The 22,649-nt window shown below is 54.3% G+C and overlaps 2 protein-coding genes across 2 annotated transcripts in view; both read right to left on the bottom strand.

Annotated features, from left to right (window-relative positions):
• RALGDS (ral guanine nucleotide dissociation stimulator) overlaps nucleotides 1-4,204 on the bottom strand; it is a 62,119-nt gene extending 57,915 nt beyond the window's left edge. Inside the window, exon 1 of the mRNA XM_054174247.1 lies at nucleotides 4,009-4,204. Coding sequence (XP_054030222.1) covers nucleotides 4,009-4,026 — 18 coding nt within the window. The 5' untranslated portion in view covers nucleotides 4,027-4,204. The remainder of the gene's footprint in view (nucleotides 1-4,008) is intronic.
• A 6,994-nt stretch (nucleotides 4,205-11,198) lies between these two features.
• GBGT1 (globoside alpha-1,3-N-acetylgalactosaminyltransferase 1 (FORS blood group)) lies at nucleotides 11,199-22,413 on the bottom strand. The gene is given in 8 exon segments (XM_054174172.1): nucleotides 11,199-11,849; nucleotides 11,852-11,888; nucleotides 12,896-13,030; nucleotides 17,204-17,251; nucleotides 17,372-17,422; nucleotides 18,627-18,689; nucleotides 20,214-20,274; nucleotides 22,395-22,413. Coding segments are annotated over 8 exon segments (1,065 nt in total).
• Between the last annotated feature and the right edge of the window lie 236 nt (nucleotides 22,414-22,649).

The raw sequence follows: 22,649 nt of genomic DNA on the forward strand, positions 1-22,649 counted from the left end.
TGCCACAGCCCCTCCTGGCTGCCCAGCACTGCTCCAGCCACTGGAAAAGCAGCTGAGCACATCCAGCTGTGGATGCTTTTAAATATCACTACACCAACACCAACATCGTGGATGTGGCAGCCTGGAAGCAGCAAAAGCACCTCCCCAGCCACCACTGATGGCAAGGTCACAGCTAGGGAAAGCTGGGGATGGGTTGGCAGTGGGAAAAGCACAAAAGGCAGCTGTGGATCAGGGCTTTCATTTCATAGGAGGGATGCAGTGATGGACGTGGCCCTTGCTGAAGGGTCTCACAGCAGGCCCAGAGTGGCTTTGGGATTGCACCTCAGGTCTCCAAGGGCAGAGCTGGCTCTCGCTACTCATCACCAAGCTCCTCCAAACAGCTCCTCCTGGGAGAGCAGGATGCAAGCATCAAGCTCTGCTGAGCCGTTCTGCTACCCGCAGCAGAGCCCAGCTTGGGCTGCGCCAATGACCTTGGAGGTCTCTTCCAACCTGGTTGACTCTGCGATGCCTGCCGTGCCTCAGCTTCCTCACCACTGACCCTTCTCAGCCCTGACGACAGCAGACACCAGCAGCTCATAGGGAAAACAACAGTGCCACCTGCTGCACAGCCCCACTTGGCCCCGAGCGGCTGGACAGCCCCTGGCCTGCCCGTGCAGGGCTTCCACGGCTCGCAGCAGCGTGCAAAATGCATCCCCCGCCAGCACCAAGCCAGGCACGGAGGCAGCAGCAGCATCTCTGCAGAGGGAAGGCAGCCCTGCAGAAGTCCTGGTGGCTGCTCACAGCTGAGTGACTGGGGACAGCCTCTGGTTTGCACAGACAAGCAAAGGACAGCAAGATGGGGAGGTGGAGCGGGACAAAAGAGTGCCCCAGAGCCATTTAGCGACCGCAGTGTGGGAAGGAGATGGAGGAAGACACCAAATAAGCAAAAGCAGGAAACAACCCCCCTCCCCCATCAGCACCCTGCAGGTGAAGAACATCTGCAAGCAAGGGGAGGGAGCAGAGACAAACAGCCCCCAACACTCCCAGACTCACAGGGTTGGGAGGGACCCTCAAAGATGATCTTGTCCAAGCATCTCGAGTGTCTCCTGTGGAGAGAACTCCCAGACCCTGGCAGTAGAGACCATGCATGTCCTCTGTCACCCTATCACTCCGGGTAGTGGCAACACCTGGGAGCACAGGGTCAGCCCCAGAGAGCTCAGAGCAGTTTGTTTGCCCCCTCCCCAGCCCAGCAGCTGTGGGCAGTTGCCAATTCAGCCACCCCTGCTCCACAGGTGACTGTGGTTTGGTGGCAGGTGAAGCAGTTTCTCTGCTTGGGAAGCGTGCTGGCAGCCTCCCTGAGCCATGTGTTGCTATAGCAATGGGAAAGGTATCAGAAGCACAGCCAGCATCGATTGATGGATAGCACAGACTGCTTGAAAGATCACCACACAAAGTGAGGAGGACCTCTGCTCCTCAAGTGCCAGCAGCTGGGCTCCACGTAGGGAATGGCACAGCCAAAGCACTGCAAGGAACAGAAAAGCACAACCCCAAAGATGCCCTGAAAAACCTCTCCTCTCTTCACACACACACACACAGAGTCCTCTCCAAGCAGACTGACCCTGAAGATGAACTGCACTGAGCTACAGGATGTCAAATCAATCACTACAGCATCCCAGAGATTTATTCTGGAGCCTGCAGCAGTCGCTGCATCCTCTGCTCACGTCTCACCAGCCCTGTCTGCAGGCACAGGCAGGCAGGAGTGGGAGCTCCAGATGGAGCAGCTGAACCACGCTGAGGAGGGACTCTGCATCTCTCCACCCCCTTCCTCCCCGGCCCTGCTGCCAGCTGGGCTCTCACTTGCCATCACTTGTTGCCAGCTCGCCCTCCTACCCGCAGCAGCGCCCACCAGGAGTTAGCTCCTGGCCGTTGGAGTCGCTCAGACACAGCTCTCACGGCCGATGACACAGAACCAACCCTGCTCCAGCCTGCGCTCAGGCACTCTGCCTGCTGCCCTCAGCCAGCCCCAAGACTGCTTGTCCACCATCTGCTCCTTTCCCCAGCCCAAACGGGCAGTAAGGGAGAGAAGGGATGGAGTGTGAAGTGCTGGGAGCTCCCGGATGGAAGGCACCTGCTGCCCCCAGCTCACCTGCAAGGTCTCAGTTCCCTGCAGAGGAAGCTTTGCTTTCACATGTCAGGACGCCCTGCACGGCACACCTGCAAGCAGGTCAGAGATGAAGGAGGAGGATCTCCCTGTTGTTTGCTCAGCATATTTACTTTGCAGCACTCTTGTTTTCCCAGTTGTTTGTGTGGGTCTTTCCCTTAGCAACCAAGGAGAGAAACATTTACGAGGCATGAAAAATGTTGCTGTACAGCCCCAAGAGCTGGCAGGGTGCGGCCACAGCTGGAAATTCCTCTGAACTGGGAGCCACAAGGGACTTGATTGGGAGGAACTGCACCCCTGAAACAGCAAAGTCCTCCTCCTCTTCAGGCAGGAGGAATGGAGGCTTCTAAGCTGTGCTCTCCACCATAGCATCCACCACGCAGAACCCTGCGCCTGGGGCAAAGCCCTCCCCGTGCCTCAGCTTCCCCAAGCACAACGTGGAGGGAAGGGTAACAAGTGATGGGAAGGTTAAAGCCAGGACCTTAATGCAAAGCTCTCCACAGGAATGCAACCTGCATGCCTCAGCAGGGGAGGCTCAGCTCTGGACATCGTTTCTAGACAGTTCTGCACCTATCTGGGTCTCCCAGCAACATTATTGTCTCCAGTCCATCCCCAGTTCTCTCCAGTCCACCCCCATGGCGACAGAGTATTCTTGTTCTTGACCCCTTGCCAGGGTCAGGATCCAATATTTTGGTTGCCAGTTCCCTTTTCCAAGGGATGTGCCACGATCCAGCACTGGGGCATGCTGGCACTAGCTGCTGCCTCACACACTTACCCCCAACAAAGCTAATTTAGTGTTCTGTTTATGGGGCTGGAACAAAGCAAAGGAGGCCCAGACCAAAAGGACCTACTGGGTGCAGGGGGTGGCTCTGGTATGCACATTTTCCAGTCCAAAAATGGATCCCAGCTCACTTTTCCATCACAGCATCAGCCTTTCCCTTTATTCATTCTGGGGCTCCCAGGAGCCATCGCTGCCCACTTACCTTCCCACCCCCCCAACAAGGGCAGCAGCACAGACCTTCCCTCTTCCATTCCCTTCTCTTCCTTTCCCAGGGTTGATATCAGGAGGGGAACACAAAAAGGGAAACAGAAAGGGCAAAGTCCGAGGAGAAGCAGGACTAAAGAGGGCCACTTCCTGATGAGACACCCCCCCCCCCAAAATTTCAAGCCTCTGCTTCATCCTCCCTTACCCCCAAAGCACCAGTGGGTTTGTGAACGTGGAGGCTTTGCTCGCCTCGTTTCAATTTCGCTTCGTTTCGCCTCATGAACGCCCCATGCAGAGATAAGGAACCTCCAGGTGCCACTTGGCCTGAGCACTGCAGCCCTGGCTGGCACCACACGCAGCAGCTCACAGCCTGCCAGCAGCTCAGGAACGGCTGCAGCATCGCACCAGCAGCCAGACCCCATCCCAAACTGTCCTGTTTTCCTTCGCAACCCTTCATCCTCACTTCCACTGGCCGCACTTACCCATAACACGGCCAGAAAGCAAACCAAACCGCCCCCCTCCGCGGTAAAGCTGCCGGTTTCTGCTCTGCCCAAGCTCCCGCAGCAGCGCAGGGTCAGGGTCGCTGACACCCACGGCGCCCTCCGCCACCCGCAGGCGGCAAGGGACGGACACCTGCAGCCACAGACCCCCGGGACACCCCCGGCTGAGAACCCCCCCTTCCCTGGCACCGCACACGCATTAGTCACCCGTGGCGGACACACGCGTGGGCTGCCCTGAGCCCGTCCCGGTCCCCCCACCCTGCCGCGGGTTGCCGGAGGGGACCGAGCGGCAGCTGCGCACCGGAGCCGGGGAAGCTTTGGAGAGCTCCGAGAAAGTGCTTGGGGGGCGGCCCGGAGCCGACCGGGGGAAGCGCGGAACTCACCTGAGTGTCGATCATCATCGTGCCCCGCTCATAGCCGCCGCCGGCCGCGCACGGAGAGCCGCTGGCCCCCAGCTGCGGGGTCCGCGGAGGCCGCGCTCAACACCGCTCCGCGCTGCCCGGCGGCCGGGGCCGCACCGCGCCGGCCATCGGGCCCCGGGGAGCCGCCAGCGCGGAGCGCGGCCGGGAGAGCCGAGCGCGGGGCGGCACCGAGCGGGGCGGGGGCGGTGAACGACGCTACCGGGAGGGCGGGGGCTCGGCTGGGCGCCGCCCCCCAGCCCCGGGACAGCGCCAGCAGGTGGGGGCACGGCTGCGGGAGTGAGGGGAGCCTGCACGGGGACCCGCAGGCGGGCGCCTCGGGATTTGCAGACCAGCACCCACATGCAGACACGGGCAGCTACATCGCTGGGTGCGCGCACGGGCACCCGCATCCCGGGGTACACAGAGGAGCAGCTCTGGCTGTACACACGGGCACCTCGGGGTGCACAGACAACCACCACCGTGTGCACACAAGGGCACCTGAGCCCCTAGGTTCATAGATGAGCACCCACACCCACGGGTACACACGAGTCACCACACCCCTGGGTGCCCCCCAAGTGCCTCTCCAGGTGCAGCTGGTGCCTTGGGCACCTCTAGCTCTGTTTGGGTTGGAGGAAGTGGGTGCTGTGGGTGCCCCATAGGGGAAGCAGGAGCCACGGAAAAGCAGCTTGGAGGCCTGGGCAGGGACCACGTGGAGCTGCGGAGGGTTTTGGCTCGGTGCTGCTGCACAAGCTATAAATAGGAGCAGAGCTTCAGGGCAGAGCCACGGGTCAGTTGCTGGGTGAGATCCCCCTGCCTGCGCTGCTGCCAGGCTCTCCCCAGACAGACACCTCAAATGAGGCGAGCCTGGCACCCTGCAGCCAGCCCACAGCCATCCACCCCTCCGCTGGCTGCCTCCTCCCTGCTCAGCTCAACACCCAAAACAGGGCCACAGAAGGACCCCAGGGAAAAGCTGCTGGAGGTGTGGGTGCCGTTGGTGTGCTGGAGTGTGGAGCTGGTGAGCCAGCGGCGCTGAGCCAGCAGGGTTGCCCTGGAAACAGTGAGGCTCCAGTACCCACAGTTTATATTTATGAGGCTGATGACATCTGCCATTGCAGAGTGATGGCAGGAGAGGCAGGAGCTGAGAGGAGGCTCTGTCCAGCCTCTCCATGGCCGAGGGCACCTGGCTGCTGTGATGCTCCCACATCAGGGCTGCAGAGACAGCCACTGCGCCCCAGAGACCTCAGGAGACACCCATGTCAAGCAGCACAGTTGCTATTTTCTCACTTGAATTCCCTCCTGCTCTGTTTTCCCTTCCTTTTCCCTCTCCCTTCCCCCTTTCCCCTTTCCCTCTGCCTTCCCCTTCCCCCTTTCCCTCTTCCTTCCCTTTCCCCTTTCCCCTTCCCCTTCTCCCTTCCCAACAAATCCCCGTGGGATCCCCAAGGATGAAACACACAGAGAGCAGCAGCTGCTCTCCAGGTGAGTGACAGTGACACAACCAAACAAGTTAGGAAACAAAACCCACGGAAGAAGTAAATTTAGGAAACAGAGGGGGAAAAAAACCCCAAGCTTTGGCAGGCTCACAGTGGGAATTGGTGACCAGGATCAGCTCACCACATCCAACCACCCTGCTCCTTGGTGGCTCCAGGCCAGCAGAACCAGCTGGCAGGGCAGCCAGGGAAGGGAAAGGTGCTGCCAGGCCTCTGGCTCTGGCACTAGATGCTGCTACAGAGCAACATCCCTCTAATTATAGTAACAGTGTCAGTGCTGAGCAGAGGGAAAAATACAGACTTCAGGAGGTCTGGGACTGTGTAATCTGCTGCTGGCAAAACTCACTACAAAAAAAAAGAGAAAAACAGCCAAGCAGCCCCAAAATGAAGCACTTAAAAAAAGTAATTTGTACTCATCTGGTGATTTCAATCAGCTGAAGGTTCAGCAGAGGGGCAGGGAGGCTAAGGTGGGCAGAGGAGCAGCAGAGCCCCTGGTTCAAGCTGCCTTTCTCCTCGCAGGGCTTCAGCTCTGCACAAAGCAGTGACATTTGGTGGATCTGTGTTGGATCTAAATATAGCCCAGGGAGAGCCAAGTCAGTGCAGCATCACTCAGCTCCAGGAGGGAGCCGGGTGGGTAGGCAGGCATTTAAAAGTCACTTCTGCCATGGGGTTTGTTCCCTAAATTGTTGGGTTGTGTGCATCAGAACTGCAGGGTCGAGGATTTAACACGAGTAGATCACAGCCCACTGCTGTGGATCCCTTCTCCTCTTGTCCCCATCACTGTCACTCACCTGGAGAGCAGCTGCTGCCCTCTGTGTGTTTCACCCCTGGGAAACCCACAGGGACTTGCTGGGGCAGGGAGGTGAAGGAAGGAGGTGGTGAAGGTGAAGGCAGGAGGTGGTGAAGGCAGGAGGTGGTGAAGGCAGGAGGTGGTGAAGGCAGGAGGTGGTGAAGGCAGGAGATGGAGAAGGAAGGAGATGGAGAAGGAAGGAGATGGAGAAGGAAGGAGATGGAGAAGGAAGGAGATGGAGAAGGAAGGAGATGGAGAAGGAAGGAGATGGAGAAGGAAGGAGATGGAGAAGGAAGGAGATGGAGAAGGAAGGAGATGGAGAAGGAAAGTGAAGGTAAACAGAGCAGGGGGAACTCAAATGAGACAACAGCAACTCTGGTGCTCAGAGCTGCCCTTTGAGAGCAGAGCAAATCCTCACAGAGAAAGGAGCTCACTCTGTGTGTCTCCTACTCACTCATGAATGACCAAGTCTGTCCCTGTGAGGACACAGAACAAGAGGCAGCCACTTGCTAGAGAAAAACAGAGGCTGAACAAGGTGAGATGATCTTGGAGCTCTTTCTCAGCCTTAATGATTCCATGACAAAGGGTAGAGGATTAAACCCAGCCGTTCTGGCAGGGAGCTTGCAGCCTTCGAGCTCCTTTCCACCTCCCTGCTGCATTAAAGCAGCCAGAGGCACAGGGCTGGCTCTTCCCCGGGCTGGTTTTGTGCGGGGAATGTGTAACTGCTGTTCTTATCCTCGGTCTGCTCAGAGCCCGTCTCGTTTCCATGCCCCCCAGGCACAGCTCTCACGCAGAGGGGGTTTGACTAGAACAGTCCTTCCCGAGCTATCGTCGCAGATCAAAGTGGCTCCAAGTGACAATTCTGGGCAGCGATGGCAGGAACACGACCTGTGGGAGGGTTGAGGGAAAGCCAAATAGGAGTGAAAAAGGGGATTAGTGGAAAGGATTCGTGTCCTGTCCCTGGGGAGAACGAGAGGATCATTGCTTGGCCCCCACCTAGGATCGTGTTCAGCGCTGCAAGTTGCCGTTTCCTGCCCCCCGGAGGAGTCTTCTCTCGCACCATGCAAGGCACCAGCTGGGACCAAGAGAGAAAAAGCCTGATGGGTACTTAAACGAGATGGACAATGAATGATGAGCCTGTTCCAGCTGAGCAGAAAGGGATGGATGGAGCTTGGGGCCCTTGGGAAGGCAACAAGCTCCTGAGCTAGGGCTTGGGGCAAGAATACCTTGAAAGGTCCTCAGGCAGTGTGAAGCAGCTGATGATTTGTTTACATCGGGTGATTCACTTCTCATGCTCTGCTGCGTGTGTGTTTCCAAGTCCGTGTTCCCTGTGCACCAGGAGACGGGAGGCAGGTTGTCCCCTGCGGTGAGCAGAGGAAGATCTCCCATGGAAAAGCACCGGGCTGCTGCCTCACTGCCACGTGCCTCAGTTTCCCCACGGAGCAATGGGAGCTGGTGGGGGATTCAGATGGGGAAGTAGGTCCTTGGGAGGCTGCCACACTGGCCTCAGGATGCACAGCCCAAATGGCAGCAGGAGAGCTTGCTGCTGGGGATTAATCAGCAGGAGATGACAACAGAAGTCCAACCTTTCATTAATTAGAGGAGGGCAGGAGCTGATTCAGGGAGCATCTCCCACACTGCTCTGGGGAGTGTGTTTCTGCAGTCACATCCTTCTGCTCCCTGCAGGCACGGGGAGCCTGGAAGTGCTGCTTCAAAGCAGAGCCCTGTCGAGCAGAACTGTGTCACATTAACATGTGACATGAGACCTTCCCCTGGGGAGAAGCCACGGCACTGCCAGCAAGAGAAACATGTTTGGCACTGCACCGATCAGGCTGACAGTCACAGCGGCCAGGATTTGACCCAAAGGTGACTTAGAAAGGAGAGCTGGCAACCAAACCTCCCAGAACAGGTACCCCAGAAGCACAGACCACCCTCTGCCATGCACCCTTTGTGCTGGAGAAGCTCCTTCGTGGTGCATTTAGTGCAGGCTATGAATATCTGGCCAGGAATTCAAGTCACTTAGTATGGCAGAGTGAAGCCCAACGGCTGCAGATCCAGGCTGCGACCACAGACCAATTTAGAGCATAATTAAGGCATAAGGGCAATTAGCCACTGGCACAGCTGATGTATGGATCTGTGGCTGCTACATCACTTGATATGTTTATTGGGTCTGAATGCTTCTCTGAGAGATCTGCACAGCCCAGCCTGGTACTGACAGCAGGAGAGGAAATTCTCTGTGCAGCTCAGACCAGGCAGCTCCTTCTGGCTTGTGGAAGGAACCACACACACAGATACAGCAACTGGCAGAATGAGGCCCTGGTTTCACTCCTGGCATGCAGACTGTTTACAAATAAATGCACAGCCTCCCTGGGCAGCCTGGGCCAGAGTCTCACCACCTTCCTACTGAAGAACTTCTTCCCCAGCTCCAGTCTAACCCTGCTCTGCCTCAACTTCAAACCATTCCCCCTGGGCCTGGCTCTAGACACCCTCAGGAAGGGTCCCTCTGCAGCCTTCCTGCAGGATCCCTTCAGCTGTTGGAAGGCAGCTCTGAGGTCCCCCCCAGAGCCTTTTCTTCTCCAGGCTGAACACCCCCAGCTCCCTCAGCCTGTGCTCATAGCAGAGATGCTGCAGCCCTTGGATCATCTTTGTGGCCTCCCTCTGGACTCTCTCCAACAGCTCTGTGTCCCTCTGCTGGGGCCACCAGAACTGGAGGCAGGATTGAAGGTGGGGTTTCAGCAGAGCAGAGTCAAAGGGCAGAATCACAGAATCATAATTTTTGGTTGGAAAAGACCTTTAAGATCCTCAAGTCCAAGCACCATCTAACTAGAAGGATGCCTTCCTCCAGCACCACAGCAGTGAGGACAGGCTGGGGAAGATGTACCCAGCTCCTCTGCTGGATAAAGCACAAATCAACAGTCCCAGCTGCCAGGAGGGGGTTTGGGCTTGGAGGTTTTGTGCCTGATCTGTGCTGTAGGTCCTGTGAAGGCTGGCAGCTGCAGTGCCTGCAGTGCCACCAGTGAGTGCCATTTCCAGCCTGCTCACACAGCTCACAAACAGCTCCTGAAATCATCTGCAATCAGTGGTGGGGCCCTAAAGCTTTGCATACTTGATGCACTGCCATGCAGCAATTTTCTCCTCTGAAGGGAAGCAAGGATATTCAGGCACCTCTCCCCCCTTTTCTCTCTCTCTCTGCCAAATGAGCCTTCTTTCTTTCTTTCCTTGGTTTTTTTCCCCTTTCTTCTTCTTTTTTTCCCTTTTTTCATCTTTCTTCTTTTTTCCTTTTTTCATCTTTCTTCTTCTTTTTTCCTTTTTTCATCTTTCTTTTTTCTTCTTCTTGTTTCCCTTTTTTATTTTCTTTTTTTCTTCTTCTATTTTCCCTTTTTTCTTCTTTTTTTCTTATTTTATCTTTTTTCTTTCTTTTTTCTTCTTTCTTTCTTACTTTCTCTTTCTTTCTTCTTTTTATCCTTCTTTTTTCCCCTTTTTTCTTCTTTTTTTTTCTTCTCCCCCCCCTTCTCTCTCTTTTTTTTTTCCTTCTTTCTTTTCCCCCTCCTTTCCCCCCCCTCCTTTATTTCCCCCTCCTTTTTTCCCCCCAGCTGTTCCCTTAGAAACAGCCAGCTTAGCCCTTTCACCCCTGCTCCAGCACTGCCATTCTCTGCTGCTCCCTCCGGTCTCTCTCCCTGCTGGCACTAAACGAGCATGACACAGGCTCGCACAGCCCTTTGCTAGCCGCCTCGGGAGGTAGCAGAGGAGATGTCGATGGCAGACGTGCCGTGGCGAGGGATGCGGCACGAGAACCTCCGTGCTGTGACCTCAGATGGCAATTACCGAGCCGTCATTAGCAAGCCCTGGCTGTTCCCCTGGGTTTGGACATCCCCCTCCCCTTTCCCCTCCTGCATAAGCTGTGAGGCTTTAAAGGCTGCAAACTGCCTGGTTTGGAGCACAGAGAAATGTTAACCCCAGCCTAGGCTGAAGTCAAGGTTTCACTCCAGCACTTGGTGGTGAAATGAAGTCACCCTGTTTGCTGGCAGTGCATCAGCCCTGTCAGCTCCAGCAGCTTCCAGCCAATTTCTTTCCCAGAGCTCAGAAAAGCTGGAAAGGATCAAAGCGAGGGCTGGGAACGAGAACTCCTCGGCACCAGATCTTCTGTGCTGGAAAAGATGACAGGGCCCAGGGAAGATGTGTGAACCAGGGAAAAGGTTCAGAGCACATCTGTGATTGAAACCAGCCCAAAGAGGCTCAGGCTGGGTCTGAGCTGCGCCTCAGCTCAGGTCTGCAAACTGCAGATGAGAATGTGGAAGGTATCTGCAGGATGCATTCATGCTGTTTGTCCTCTCAGACCAGAGTCCTTGCTGGCAAGGGCTGGCACCAGCCCTCTGCTGAGAAGGTCCAAGAAATCCTGCTGCACACTTAGCAGGGGTAACTTGCTCCAAGTGCAAGCTTCCTCCTGCTCCTGATAAAGGATGTGAGTTTGAATCATGATGCATGGAAATCTCTTGTCCTGCAAAGTTGGGGTTTAAGTGAAGAGGTCTTCACTAAAGCTCTTGGGCTGCTCCCTCTCCACAGGTCTGCCAGACACCATTCTGATCTTGCTGAGTCTCTACAGGGCCTCAGGAACACAGTCAGGCAAAGGCATCTGCAGCCTTGCTGTAAGGACAGCCTTGAATTTGCTAAGTGGCCCTCTGGAGGCCTTTTTGTGTGCTCCAGCCTGGAGTGGGATGTTTGTGTTCATGAACCAGGAACCTAGAAACCTTTTCATGCTCACCTCTGCCTTTGGCTGCTGCTTCTGAAGTGCATTAAGGCTGCTCCAGAGAAAGTGTCCAGGTTCCTGCCTCAGTGTTGATACTGGGGCACGTTCTGGGGGGGTGGCTGTGCTCATCCCTGCAGGGAGCAGATGCTCAGTCTAGAATCTCTTTGTAGCTCTTATCTAGTGTGGAAAAACAGATGAGGAGAATTTCAGGGGGCTTTGGCTTCCTGTAATCCCATAAATACTCTGGAGAAAGCACCTTGGAGGGTCTGTGGGAGAGGAAGTGCCTGTTGAGGTGACTTTCTTCCTGCCAGGCTGCCATGATCCCATTGGCTGTGTCTGCCAGGATGGCTGTGTGGCAACTCTTGGTGAGCTCATAGACTTTCTTGACCAGCCCTCCAAACACAGCTCCCCCATAGCAGAAGTCTCCTTCTCCCTCAGGGATGTAGGCTGCTGAAGAGCTCCTCCTCCTCTCATAAGGGAACTGGCTTTGAGGGACACTGAAGTAGCCAGGGTGTATGGCTGCTACTGCGTCCCCCAGGGTCTCAGGCCCCCAGGCATTGTAGAACACCATGTCAATGTCCAGGCAGAAGAGGTAATCCACCTCCTGGTGGCTCCTCTCTGCTATGTGCTGGGCTATGGCCTCCATCCTGTGCATGGAGATCTCTTGCCAGCTGGAGTGTTTCTCCCTGGGGACGGCGACAAACCTCCGGCCAGGCTGCAGCTGGACACTGGGAATCGTCTCTGGGTTGTCAGTGAAGATGCAGGAGTTCACCTGAGAGCCTTTCATGAAGTGCTGCTCTCTGCTGCCTCCAAGAAGCGAGGCACAAACCTCCTGTACCTGTGGGCACAGCAGAGAGCAGGGCAGGCTGCAAGGGCTTGGTGTGAGAGGGTGAGGGGGGATGGCTGTGAGCTGGAAGAAGAGGGCAGATTTAGACTGCAGGTTAGGAAGAAGTTCTTGACAGTGAGGGTGGGGAGACACTGGAACAGGTTGCCCAGGGAGGTTGTGGCTGCCCCTTCCCTGCAGGTGTTCAAGGCCAGGTTGGATGAGGACTTGAGCAAGCTGGGCTGGTGGGAGGTGTCCCTGCCCATGGCTGAGGAGCTGGAACTAGATGATCTCTAAGGTGACTTCCAACCCAAACCATTCCAGGGTTCTGTGTGCAGTGGGTTATGGAGGGGACTTTAATGAAGGGGAGAAGACAAGGGATGAAGAGCATCGATCAGCCATTGCTGCAGGGATCCATACACATGCAGTAGGTCAGGTGTACTGGAGGCCAGGGAACAAATGGAACGGAATGGAATGGAATGGAATAGAATTAACCAGGTTGGAAGAGACCTTTGAGATCATCCAGTCCAACCTACCGCCCAGCACCATCTAATCAACTCAACCACGGCACCAAGTGCCTCATCCAGGCTCTTCCTAAACACCTCCAGGGATGGTGACTCCACCACCTCCCTGGGCAGCACATCCCAGTGGCCAATCTCTCTTGCTGGGAAGAATTTCTTCCTCACCTCCAGCCTAAACCTCCCCTGGCACAGCTTGAGACTGTGTCCTCTTGTTCTGGTGCTGGTTACTTGGGAGAAGAGACCGATCCCCATCTGGCTACAACCTCCCTTCAGGCAGTTGTAGGCAGGTTGGACCAACCACCCACCTGCCAGGAGCTCAGATTCCCAAGGCACTTGAGAAGTACTGACCATGCTTCCAGGTGCCTCAGGGGCTGCTGCAGAGGATGGACACTACAAGGGCATAGAAGACTGCTACAGACTGGGACAAGAAAAGCCAGCGTGGCCTTTCCACTGAAGCAGCACATCAACCCCAGAGCTGTGCCCACTGAGTGCCTCACTTACTGCCCCATGGCAAAGGCTGTCACCCCTATGGTGAGATTCAGAGGCCTGTAGGCACTGCCCAGGATCTCAGAGTGGAAGGCTCCTTCCCAGCCGATGGGGGCCAGCCACGGTGTGACGGTCAGCACGTCCTGGCGCCTGCAGGGAGGGAAAGGGAATGCTAATGAGCTGTTCCTTTTGGTTCCAAGGCCAGCACATGAGAAAGAAGCACTTGAAAGGCAGCTAGCAGAGTGTGTGCAGCAGCATTAACTCATTGGGGATGATATCATCTTCAGATTCCTTTTCTTCCTCTGCCCTCTTCTTTGAGGTTACTGAGCATGGACCTTTCAGTTCCTGGGATGAAACTGAGCCCTGTTGAACAAATTGCCCCAAAACTGAGGATTTAGTCAAATCTCATTTAAGCTCAGAGGACTGACTTTCTTTTCTGCTGAGTTTAATGACCACTGAGCTCCCAGAAAGAGCAGCCATGCATCTTTGCTAGCAGTGTGATGTAGATTGCTACACACAGACCAAAACACGAGTCACAGGATGAAAATTACTATTCCAACCTCCCCCCATGGCTGTGTTATTAAAACACAGCTTGCAGCATCACACTTCATTCCCCCCAGCCCCCCTCCAATATTTATGTAGAGCTCTTAACACATTCAGATATGGTTTGCAGTGCTGTATGTGAGCCAGCACTTGGGTGTGTGACAGAGCCACAGAAAATCCTTCATCTGCTGTGTGGGCAGTGGAAATGTTGAAGATACCTGCAGCAGGGTCTGGTTGTGCCCTGTTACAGAATCACAGAACTGTCAGGGTTGGAAGGGAGCTCAAGGCTCAGCCAGTTCCAACCCCCCTGCCATGGCCAGGGACACCTCACACCGCAGCAGGTTGCTCACAGCCACCTCCACCCTGGCTGCAAACACCTCCAGGGATGAGGCTTCCACCACCTCCCTGGGCAACCTGTGCCAGGCTCTCACCACACTTATGGGGGACAACTTCTTCCTAACATCCAATCTCAATCTCCCCTCTTCTAGTTTTGCTCCATCCCCCCCAGTACTATCTCTCCCTGACACCCTCACAAGTCCCTCCCCAGCTTTCTTGGAGCCCCCTGCAGATCCTGGAAGGCCACAATGAGGTCTCCTCAGAGCCTTCTCCTCTCCAGCCTGCACAACCCCAACTCCCTCAGTCTGTGCTCACAGCAGAGCAGCTGCAGCCCTCTGCTCCTCCTCGTGGCCCTTCTCTGGACACCTTCCAGCACCTCCAGATCCTTCCTGGCACAGAGGCTCCAGAACTGGACAAAGTAGTCCAGGCTAACAGCCAGGCAATGCTGTTCCAGCTTCCTTCTTGCTTCCCAGGCTGGCTTGCTTTCTTCCCTTTTTGATTTTAAACCCAGATGTCAGTTGTGATGTGCAGTTTGCCCTGGCCCACTCCCATTCACCCCAGACCACGAGCTGTTGACATTTGTCACATGCAGCACAGGGTCACACTCAGGAGCTGGGTTCCCATGGCAATAACAGCACAAACGCCCAAACCCAGGGGCCTGTGGGGAGTAGTTTGATGGCTGAGGCAGGGGCACGTTTTCAACCCAGGTCTAATACTTTCCCTCTGAGTGGCTATTAGCATAACAATTTCACTGCCTCCTCTAGTAATGCACAGCAATAAAGAGTGAATGACACAGGAGCAGTCCCAGAGTGGTGGGGGTTGGAAGGGACCTGAAAATCATCGAGTCCAACCCCCCCCCGCCAAGGCAGGGTCACCTAGGTAAGAATCACAGAATCGGTAGGGTTGGAAGGGAGCTCAAGGCTCAGCCAGTTCCAAGCCCCCTGCCATGGGCAGGGACACCTCACACCACAGCAGGTTGCTCACAGCCACCTCCAGCCTGGCTGCAAACACCTCCAGGCAGGAGGCTGCCACCACCTCCCTGGGCAGCCTGTGCCAGGCTCTCACCACCCTCATCACAGAGGCTCACCCAGGGCAGGTCACACAGGAGCACACCCAGGTGGCTTTGGAATGTCTCCAGAGATGGAGACTCCACCACCTCTCCAGGCAGCCTATTCCACAGCTGCATCCCCCTTCAATTACAGAACTTCCTCCTCGTGTTCAGATGGAACTCTCTGTTCAAGTTTGTGCCCTTTCCTCCTTGTCCTGTCACTGAGCAGCATTGAACCAAGCCTGGTCCCATCCTCCTGCCACTCACCCCTAAAGCACTGATGAGATCCCCCCTCGGGCTGCTCTTTTCCAGCCTGAAAAGCCCCAATTCTCTCAGCCTTTCCTCTTCAGAGCTCTTCCAGTGCCCTCTGCAGAAACTGCACTAACCGAGCTCTTCGCTTTCTGGGTGAATTATCCTTTTTTTTAGCCCTTGGAGGAAGAGAAAGAGAAAGAGAGAGAGAATTCAATCTGCTGCTGTGTTTCTCTAAGCTGAGCCCTTTCCCCCCCTCCCTTTTCATTTGCAAGGGCTGCTCTGGGTTTCCCAATGACTCATTTCCGTGGTATGCATCCTCTCAAGAGCCTGCTTGTGAGCTGCCTTCGGAAGGCACTCAAAGCTCCGAGCTTCTCTCCTCGTTTAGTCCAGCGTGTACGAGATGATTTCACACGTTGATGGAGCCCAGCACAGGAGAGAGGAATATTCAGGCCCAGCACGTCCTGGTGCAAGAGGAGAGAGCTGTGTACCGAGAGGGTGTGGGCAGTAACAGGGGGAAAGAATGGTGGCTGCTGAAGGTGAACTGCTAGAGATAAGAGTCCAGGTCACTGCAGCTGGACCGAAGCAGGCTGATAACAAACAGGAGCTGACAAGGAGCATTTGCCTAAGTCACTTCTTAGCTGCTGCTGCTGCTGCCTGAAACCTTGCATGCCCGTTTGAACTCCCTGGTTTGATTGCTTCTCCTAGAGGTGGGGCCATGTGAGTGCTGCAATTTGTTCCAGTGCAGGATCCAGCAGGTTGGCTGAAAATCATTGCTGAAGGTCATGCAAGGCACCTGCAATGGATTCACAGCTTTCCCACAGCTCCTTGCAGCTGCCACACAGTCCAGCAGGCCTGGGCAGGTTCTACCTCCACCTCTGCCCTGCTGAGACCACAGCTGGAATGCTGTGTCCAGTTTTGGGCTCCCCAATTCCAGAGGGACAGGGACCTGCTGGAGAGGCTCCAAGGGAGAGCTACAAGGATCACAGAAAGGACTTAAACTCACTGCTGTGAGGAAAGACTGAGAGCCCTGGGGCTGTTTAGTCTGGAGAGGAGAAGGCTGAGAGGCAGTGTCTATAAAGATCTGAGGGGTGGGTGTCAGGATGAAGGTGCCAGGCTCTTTCCAGTGGTGCCCACTGACAGGACAAGGCAATGGGTACAAGCTGGAACCCAGGAGATTCCACCTCAAGGTGAGCAGAAACTTCACTGTGAGGCTGCTGGAGCCCTGGGGCAGGCTGCCCAGAGAGGTTGTGGAGTCTCCTTCTCTGGAGACTTCCAAGCCTCATCTGGATGTGCTCCTGGGTGACCCTGCTCTGGCAGGAGGCTTGGGCTTAATCTCCAGAGGTCCCTTCCAACCCCTGCTATTCTGTGATTCTATGACAGTTGCAGGAGAGATTTCTCCCCATCCTCCAGCTATTGCCTCTCTCCCATCTCAAAAAGAAGGACATCTCAATTTAAAAAGCACATTGAGATGATGGAAGGCGTCCAGAGAAGGACAATGAGGCTGGGGAGGGGTCTGGAGCACAGCCCTGGCAGGAGAGGCTGAGGGAGCTGGGGTTGCTTTGCCTGGAGAAGAGGAAGCTCAGGGGAGACCTTATTGCTGTCTCCAACTCCCTGAAGGGAGGTTGTAGCCAGATGGGGGTTGGTCTCTTCACCAGGCACCCAGCACCAGAACAAGAGGACACAGTCTCAAGCTGTGCCAGGGGAGGTTTAGGCTGGAGGTGAGGAGAAAGTTCTTCCCAGAGAGAGTTGTTAACCATTGGGATGTGCTGCCCAGGGAGGTGGTGGAGTCCCCATCCCTGGAGGTGTTCACAAAAGGCTTGGATGCAGCACTTGGAGCCATGGTTTAGTTGTCAGGAGGTGCTGGGTGCTAGGTTGGACCGGATGATCTCTGAGGTCTTTTCCAACCTGGTTGATTCTATGATTGCAGCAGCCATGCAGACAGGCTGTGTGTGCACTCCTCAGGAGTTTTCAGTGGTGTCTTCACAAGCCCACAGTGATCAAACCCAAGCCCACAGCAGCACAGACAGCTGCAGACATCCCCCCACATGGTTACCCTCTTGGCACTGCCCAGGCTGTACCAGGAAACCCAGCACCACAGAGCACTCAAACCAAAGTCAGCAGGGACAAAATGACAAAGTCCAAACAAAGAAACTTTCTTTGGAGCCAGCACTCTTGGCTGCTGATAAAATAGTCTTGGGGGTGGGGGGGGGTAAAAAAAGGAGGAGAAATATCCACTGAATAATACATGAATATGCCTGGAAGAGAGGAACAGCAGTTTAAAAAGGTCAGGGAATAAAAAACACAGTGCTTACTGGGGGGAAAGCTGGATCAGCTTCTCCTCTGTGTATTGGAGCTTCATGGAGCTGCAGGGGAGGGTGGGAAAAGAAAGGGGTTGTCAGGATTTTGCCCTAAATAAAACCACAGTGAGCTTCAGGACCTGCTGGTGTGCTGACAGCTGTCCAAGGCCTCACTCCAGGTGCTGTGCTCCCTGCTCTGCCTGCTCCAGAGTTAGACACTGCCTGCATCCACCCTCAAGGGCTGTCAGATGAGTAACAGCTCTGAGACACAGCACACAAGAGAGCAGAGAGATGCTGGCAGCTCTCCAGGGCTGTGGGTAAATCAGAGTTGGGGGGGAAGAACATGTGTTTGGTGGGGGCTGCCAGTCAAGTGTGTGCTCCACTTCCTACATAACTGCTCCCTGGAGGGGCTGAACGACCTGAAGCACATCACACTCGAAACAGCAGTCAGAGAAACCAGCAAGCTGGCAGACACAGTGGTTTGTAATGGCTTGAAAGAATCAGAAATGCCTGGCCAAGAGACCATCTTTCCTGGCTGCCCTCCTTTTATTTGCAGAGGGTCAGTAGGTGGTGATCAAGGATGGGAAGAGCCATGGGCTGGGATGTCACAAGTGGTCCAACACGGCAGTGAGATCACTCAGGCCATGCACTGCTCCTCCACTGGGTAAAATCCTCTTTTATGCAGCTTCAAGACAGCTTTGGGCTGAGTCTGCTAACTCCATGTGAGTGTGCATCACAGTGAAGCTGACCCCTGCAAGTGTGAGATTTCTAGAGGAGCAGCTACCCTTGGGCTTCTGGTCCATGGCCAAAGTGCTGCCATGCCACAAACACACTCATGAAGAGACTGGAAAGCCCAGAAGAGGAGATGAGCATGGTGAGGAGACTGAGGGGTTACTCCTACCTCCAGAACTCCTTATGTGCTCATTCATTTCACCTCCCTGACTCAGGAGCTGGGAGTCCTATCTGAAAGCACAGTGGGGTCCTGTGTGTACACCTGCACACATGTGATTACACCCAGATGATAAAGCCAGCACTAACCTCTTGCTCATGGTCTCTGTGCCCCACAGCAAAGGGGACTGCACAAGCACAGTCAGCCTGCAGGGCAAGCAGGCTAGCACAGAAAAAGTGGTTTATTACCATTTTGTTTGAAGAGAGTGGCTGATCAGAGACCCCCCAACTAAAGAATGAGTCACTGCTGGTCCTGTCAGTGAAGCAGAACTCCTGCAGCAATGAGCTGTGCTATTCCTTAGCTTCAGGATGGGACACTTGCAAGATTTCAGGGCAGGGAAGGTCATGAGGGAGGTAGTGCACTTCTCCCTTCCCCACTGCAAGCCTGTGATGGCAAAGGAACATTTTAGGATGGGTTGTGTTGAAAGAGAGCTCCCTAGGGTTTTACCAAGATGCTCTCAGGAGCTGGCACAGGTTTTGAGAGGCTGCTGTGGCCAACTGCATGGCTGCTCTGCTCATTAGTAGTGGAAGCTGCTGCTGCTAAGGAGTAAATGGGAAGCTGAGGAGAAAAGGAGTCCAGAAGCAATAGCAGGTCCCAAGTATTATTAATGTTATGAAGGTGGTGAGATACTGCAACAGGTTCATAGAATCAATAAGGTTGGAAAAGACCTCAGAGATCATCAAGTCCAACCTGTCACCCAACACCCTCATGACTAAGCAAGCCATGGCTGCAAGTGCCATGTCCAATCCCTGGGAGATTGTGGATGCTCCCTCCCTGGATGTATTCAAGGCCAGGTTGGGTGAGACCCTGAGCAACCTGGGCTGGTGAAAAGTGTCCCTGCCCATGGCAGTGGGTTGGAGCTGGCTGATCTTTCAGGTCTCTTCCAACCCAACCCATTCTATGATCCTGTGATTCACATCAAGTGGTCTGCAACAGGTCGGGGTAGATGGTTCTGAAAAGCATGCACAGAGAGACTCAGAAGGCACTGCTCAGAGTGCATAAATATGCAAAATGCAGAGCTGACCCTTCCTGGAACTTCAAATGCTCTCTGTGGGTCTGTGCAGAGGGGTTTTCCTCCCTTCAGTTTTGACCACAGTCTATACAGATTATTGCATCCAATAACTTCACCACTGGTGAAATGCAGCCAGCCACAATGTGAACTAAAGCAAACTGCAGCATCAGAAACACAGCACAATCAGTAATAATTAATGAGTTCACAGAATGAGTTAGTTGGAAGGGACCTTAAAGGTCATCCAGCTCCAAATCCCCTGCCATGGGGGCACCTCCTGCTAGCCCAGGTCACTCAAGGCTCCATCCAGCCTGGCTTTCAGCACTTGCAGGCTTGCAGCCTCCACAGCTTCTCTGTTCCAAGTCCCTCCCCACCCTCATTTAATAGCTAGCAGATAGTCCTGATCTCAGATTCCTTTCAAACAGTGTTGAGTTTGCTCAAGAGAATCTCTAGGCACACTCAGTAAGGACCTCCAAGGCACAAAGATTCTCAGTGCTTGAAAGCAGCAGCGTTTGACAGCTCCAGAGCCATCCCTAGTCACGCTGGAGAGAGTCTGGAGTGTTTGAGGAGACAGATAACCATCTCTTCTAAGGCCTGAGCTGCAATGGAACTGCAAAGTTCTGAGCTTGAAGGTTTGTTTGTGAGCCAGCTATGGTGTTAGCAGCCTAATTTAGACACAACTGGGCTTTTTTTTCCCCTCTCCCTCTCTCCCTTCAGAGCCTTCTCCCTCTACCAGCACCACTTTATCTGTTACACAAATTGCTGCTCCTCCTTACAGCTCTGACAGAGGCTTGCCACAAAATGCATGGCCTCTATCTTGCTGCTGCTCTGCTTTTCACCACAGCACAGACACAGAGAGGGTGCTTTAACCACCACCCAGCCTGCCAGCAGATGCTTACCAGACAAATGCAGCAACAGCACAGAGGCAAAGAAGAGATCCCAACACTTTCCTGGAGTCCTCTGGAGTAGGAGAGGGAAGGGCAGCTTCTTATTCCCAGTAGCTTTCAAGCTGCAACAAACAAACACAAAAAGAAAGGGAAAGCAGCTATAAACATCTGACCATGAGAGAAATGTGATGGTTCATCACAGGAGCAGGAGGCTTTGCAAGCAGCTGCATTCTGAGTCAGTCTTTGGAAGGACCCAGGCTGTAAGCACCAGGACATGTAGTCACTGAGGCAGTGCCTGTAAGCCGTCTGAAGCCATCTCTTGTTGCAGCAAGATCTAAGCACAGCCCTAAGTGCCTGGGGAAAGCCTTCTGATTTGATTCTGATTTGAATCTCTGCAGACCCCAGGTGTTCATCCTCCAGCACATGCCCCTCACAGTTTAATAAACTCCCCCAAACCAATCCCAACAGGAGGTGTGCAGAGCTAATGCAGTCAGCACTGCAGGTGATAGCCTCCATCCTTCACAGAAGAGGAGCTGCCAGGGCCAGCTCCCTCCAAAGGTGTATAGAAGCAGGGAACGTTAGGGCTTGGGAGGGACCTCTAGAGATAGAGCCCAACCCCTCTGCCAGAGCAGGATCACCTGGGGCAGGCCACACAGGAGCACATCCAGACATGTTTGGGAAGTCTGCAGAGAAGGAGACTCTGCAGCCTCTCTGGGCAGCCTGCTCCAGGGCTCCAGCAGCCTCAGAGCAGAGATGCTTAAGTCTCTTCATCACCCTCATAGCCTCTCTCCAGTACATCCCTGCCTCTCTTGAGACACACAGGAGAAGGATAAACTGAACTCTGAGAGAGAAATGTTAGTTGACAATAATAATGCCTATTAATGGTTATTTCTCTGTACCCCAGAGGAAAGGCCTCTCTTTTCAACAGCCAGAAAAATCACCTTCCCCTTGCTGAGCTGTCTCACCTTCAAAGCTCAAATTAACCTCTCCTCTACCCACAGGGAAGGAAAAATTTCCATGTGAAGCATGGGGCCTGTGCCAAACACACAAAGCCTTTGCATGCAGCCTCCAAAGGAGCTTGGTAGAAGCACATTGATTGTTGCAGGCTATGTTGCTAATTACCTTCAGTGAGCACACAACTGGGGTGCTGCAGCTAGACCTGGTGTCTGGACGCTCAGTCCTGCCTCTGCCACATCCTCTGCAGCCACACAAAGTGCTCCCTGCCACAGCAACCTTTCCAGGCACAGCTTCTAGCCTGGAGTCAGGGGAAAAGCACTTTGCAGCATATGATTGGAGCCTGAGGGAAGAGAGGGGGAAAAAAAACGACTAGAAGGGTTGTTTGTCAAAGCTCTATTTATAGAGCCACTAGCCCTGAGGGGAGGAACCTGTCCAGGGGGCCTCTTTCAGGCCAACACAGAGAGCTTTTCTGTCCCAGCCCTTGGGAAGGCATCCAACAGATGGATCCAGTGGATCTGGAAAAGTCAGTGGGCACATGGAATTGTTTGGTTCTAAAAATACAGGTAGCAAAGAAAAAGAAAGTTCTTTCATTGGCTTTGTTCTGCCCTCCAGAAAGTCTCTCTGGTGCTTCTTCCTCACTCTCTGGTCGGAGATTCCATCTGAGCAGGAGGAGAAACTGCTTTGGTGTGAGGGTGCTGAGCCCTGGAGCAGGCTGCCCAGAGAGGTTGTGGATTCTCCTCCTCTGGAGACATTCAAAACCCACCTGGCCTTTGTGATCCTGGGCAAGCTGCTGTGGGTGCCCTGCTTTAGCAGTGGGGTTGGACTGGATGCTCTCCAGAGGTCCCTTCTCCAAGTGCAGTTGAGAAGTAGCCCTGCCCATTGCAGGGAGGTTGGAGCAGATGATCTCTGAGGTCCCTTGCAGTCTCAGCCATTCTATGACTCCATGATTCCAACCCCTACTATGCAGGAAGGTTGGAGCAGATGATCTCTGAGGTCCCTTGCAGTCATCTCAGCCACTCTATGACTCCATGATTCCAACCCCCACCATGCAGGGAGGTTGGAGCAGATGATCTCTGAGGTCCCTTGCAGTCATCTCAGCCACTCTATGACTCCATGATTCCAACCTCCACCATGCTGGGATTCTGCAAACATCCTCTCAAAATGTTCCTCCAAAGCATAAATGACAACAGAAGGCAGGAGACCACTTGGCAGATCATCTCACTTCCTGCACCTGACCACCCTCAAACACCACCATGGCACACAGACTGATAGCACAGAGCTTTGGGGGTGGGGAAGGGCAGAGGATGATGAACAGATTGAAGAAAGGAGAGCAAAAAGCTGCCCTCTCAAACTGAACAGGGAAATGAACAGGGAATCAAAGCAGATGTGGGCTTCCTGGTCACTGCAGTGCAGTTGCAGCTGTGCCAACAGGCACTGTGTCCTTCCATGTGTCTTCTACAGGGTAAACACCTAATCCCTCAGGAAATGTAA

The sequence above is a fragment of the Dryobates pubescens genome, chromosome 29 (genome assembly GCF_014839835.1).
Source record: "Dryobates pubescens isolate bDryPub1 chromosome 29, bDryPub1.pri, whole genome shotgun sequence".
NCBI lineage: Eukaryota > Metazoa > Chordata > Aves > Piciformes > Picidae > Dryobates > Dryobates pubescens.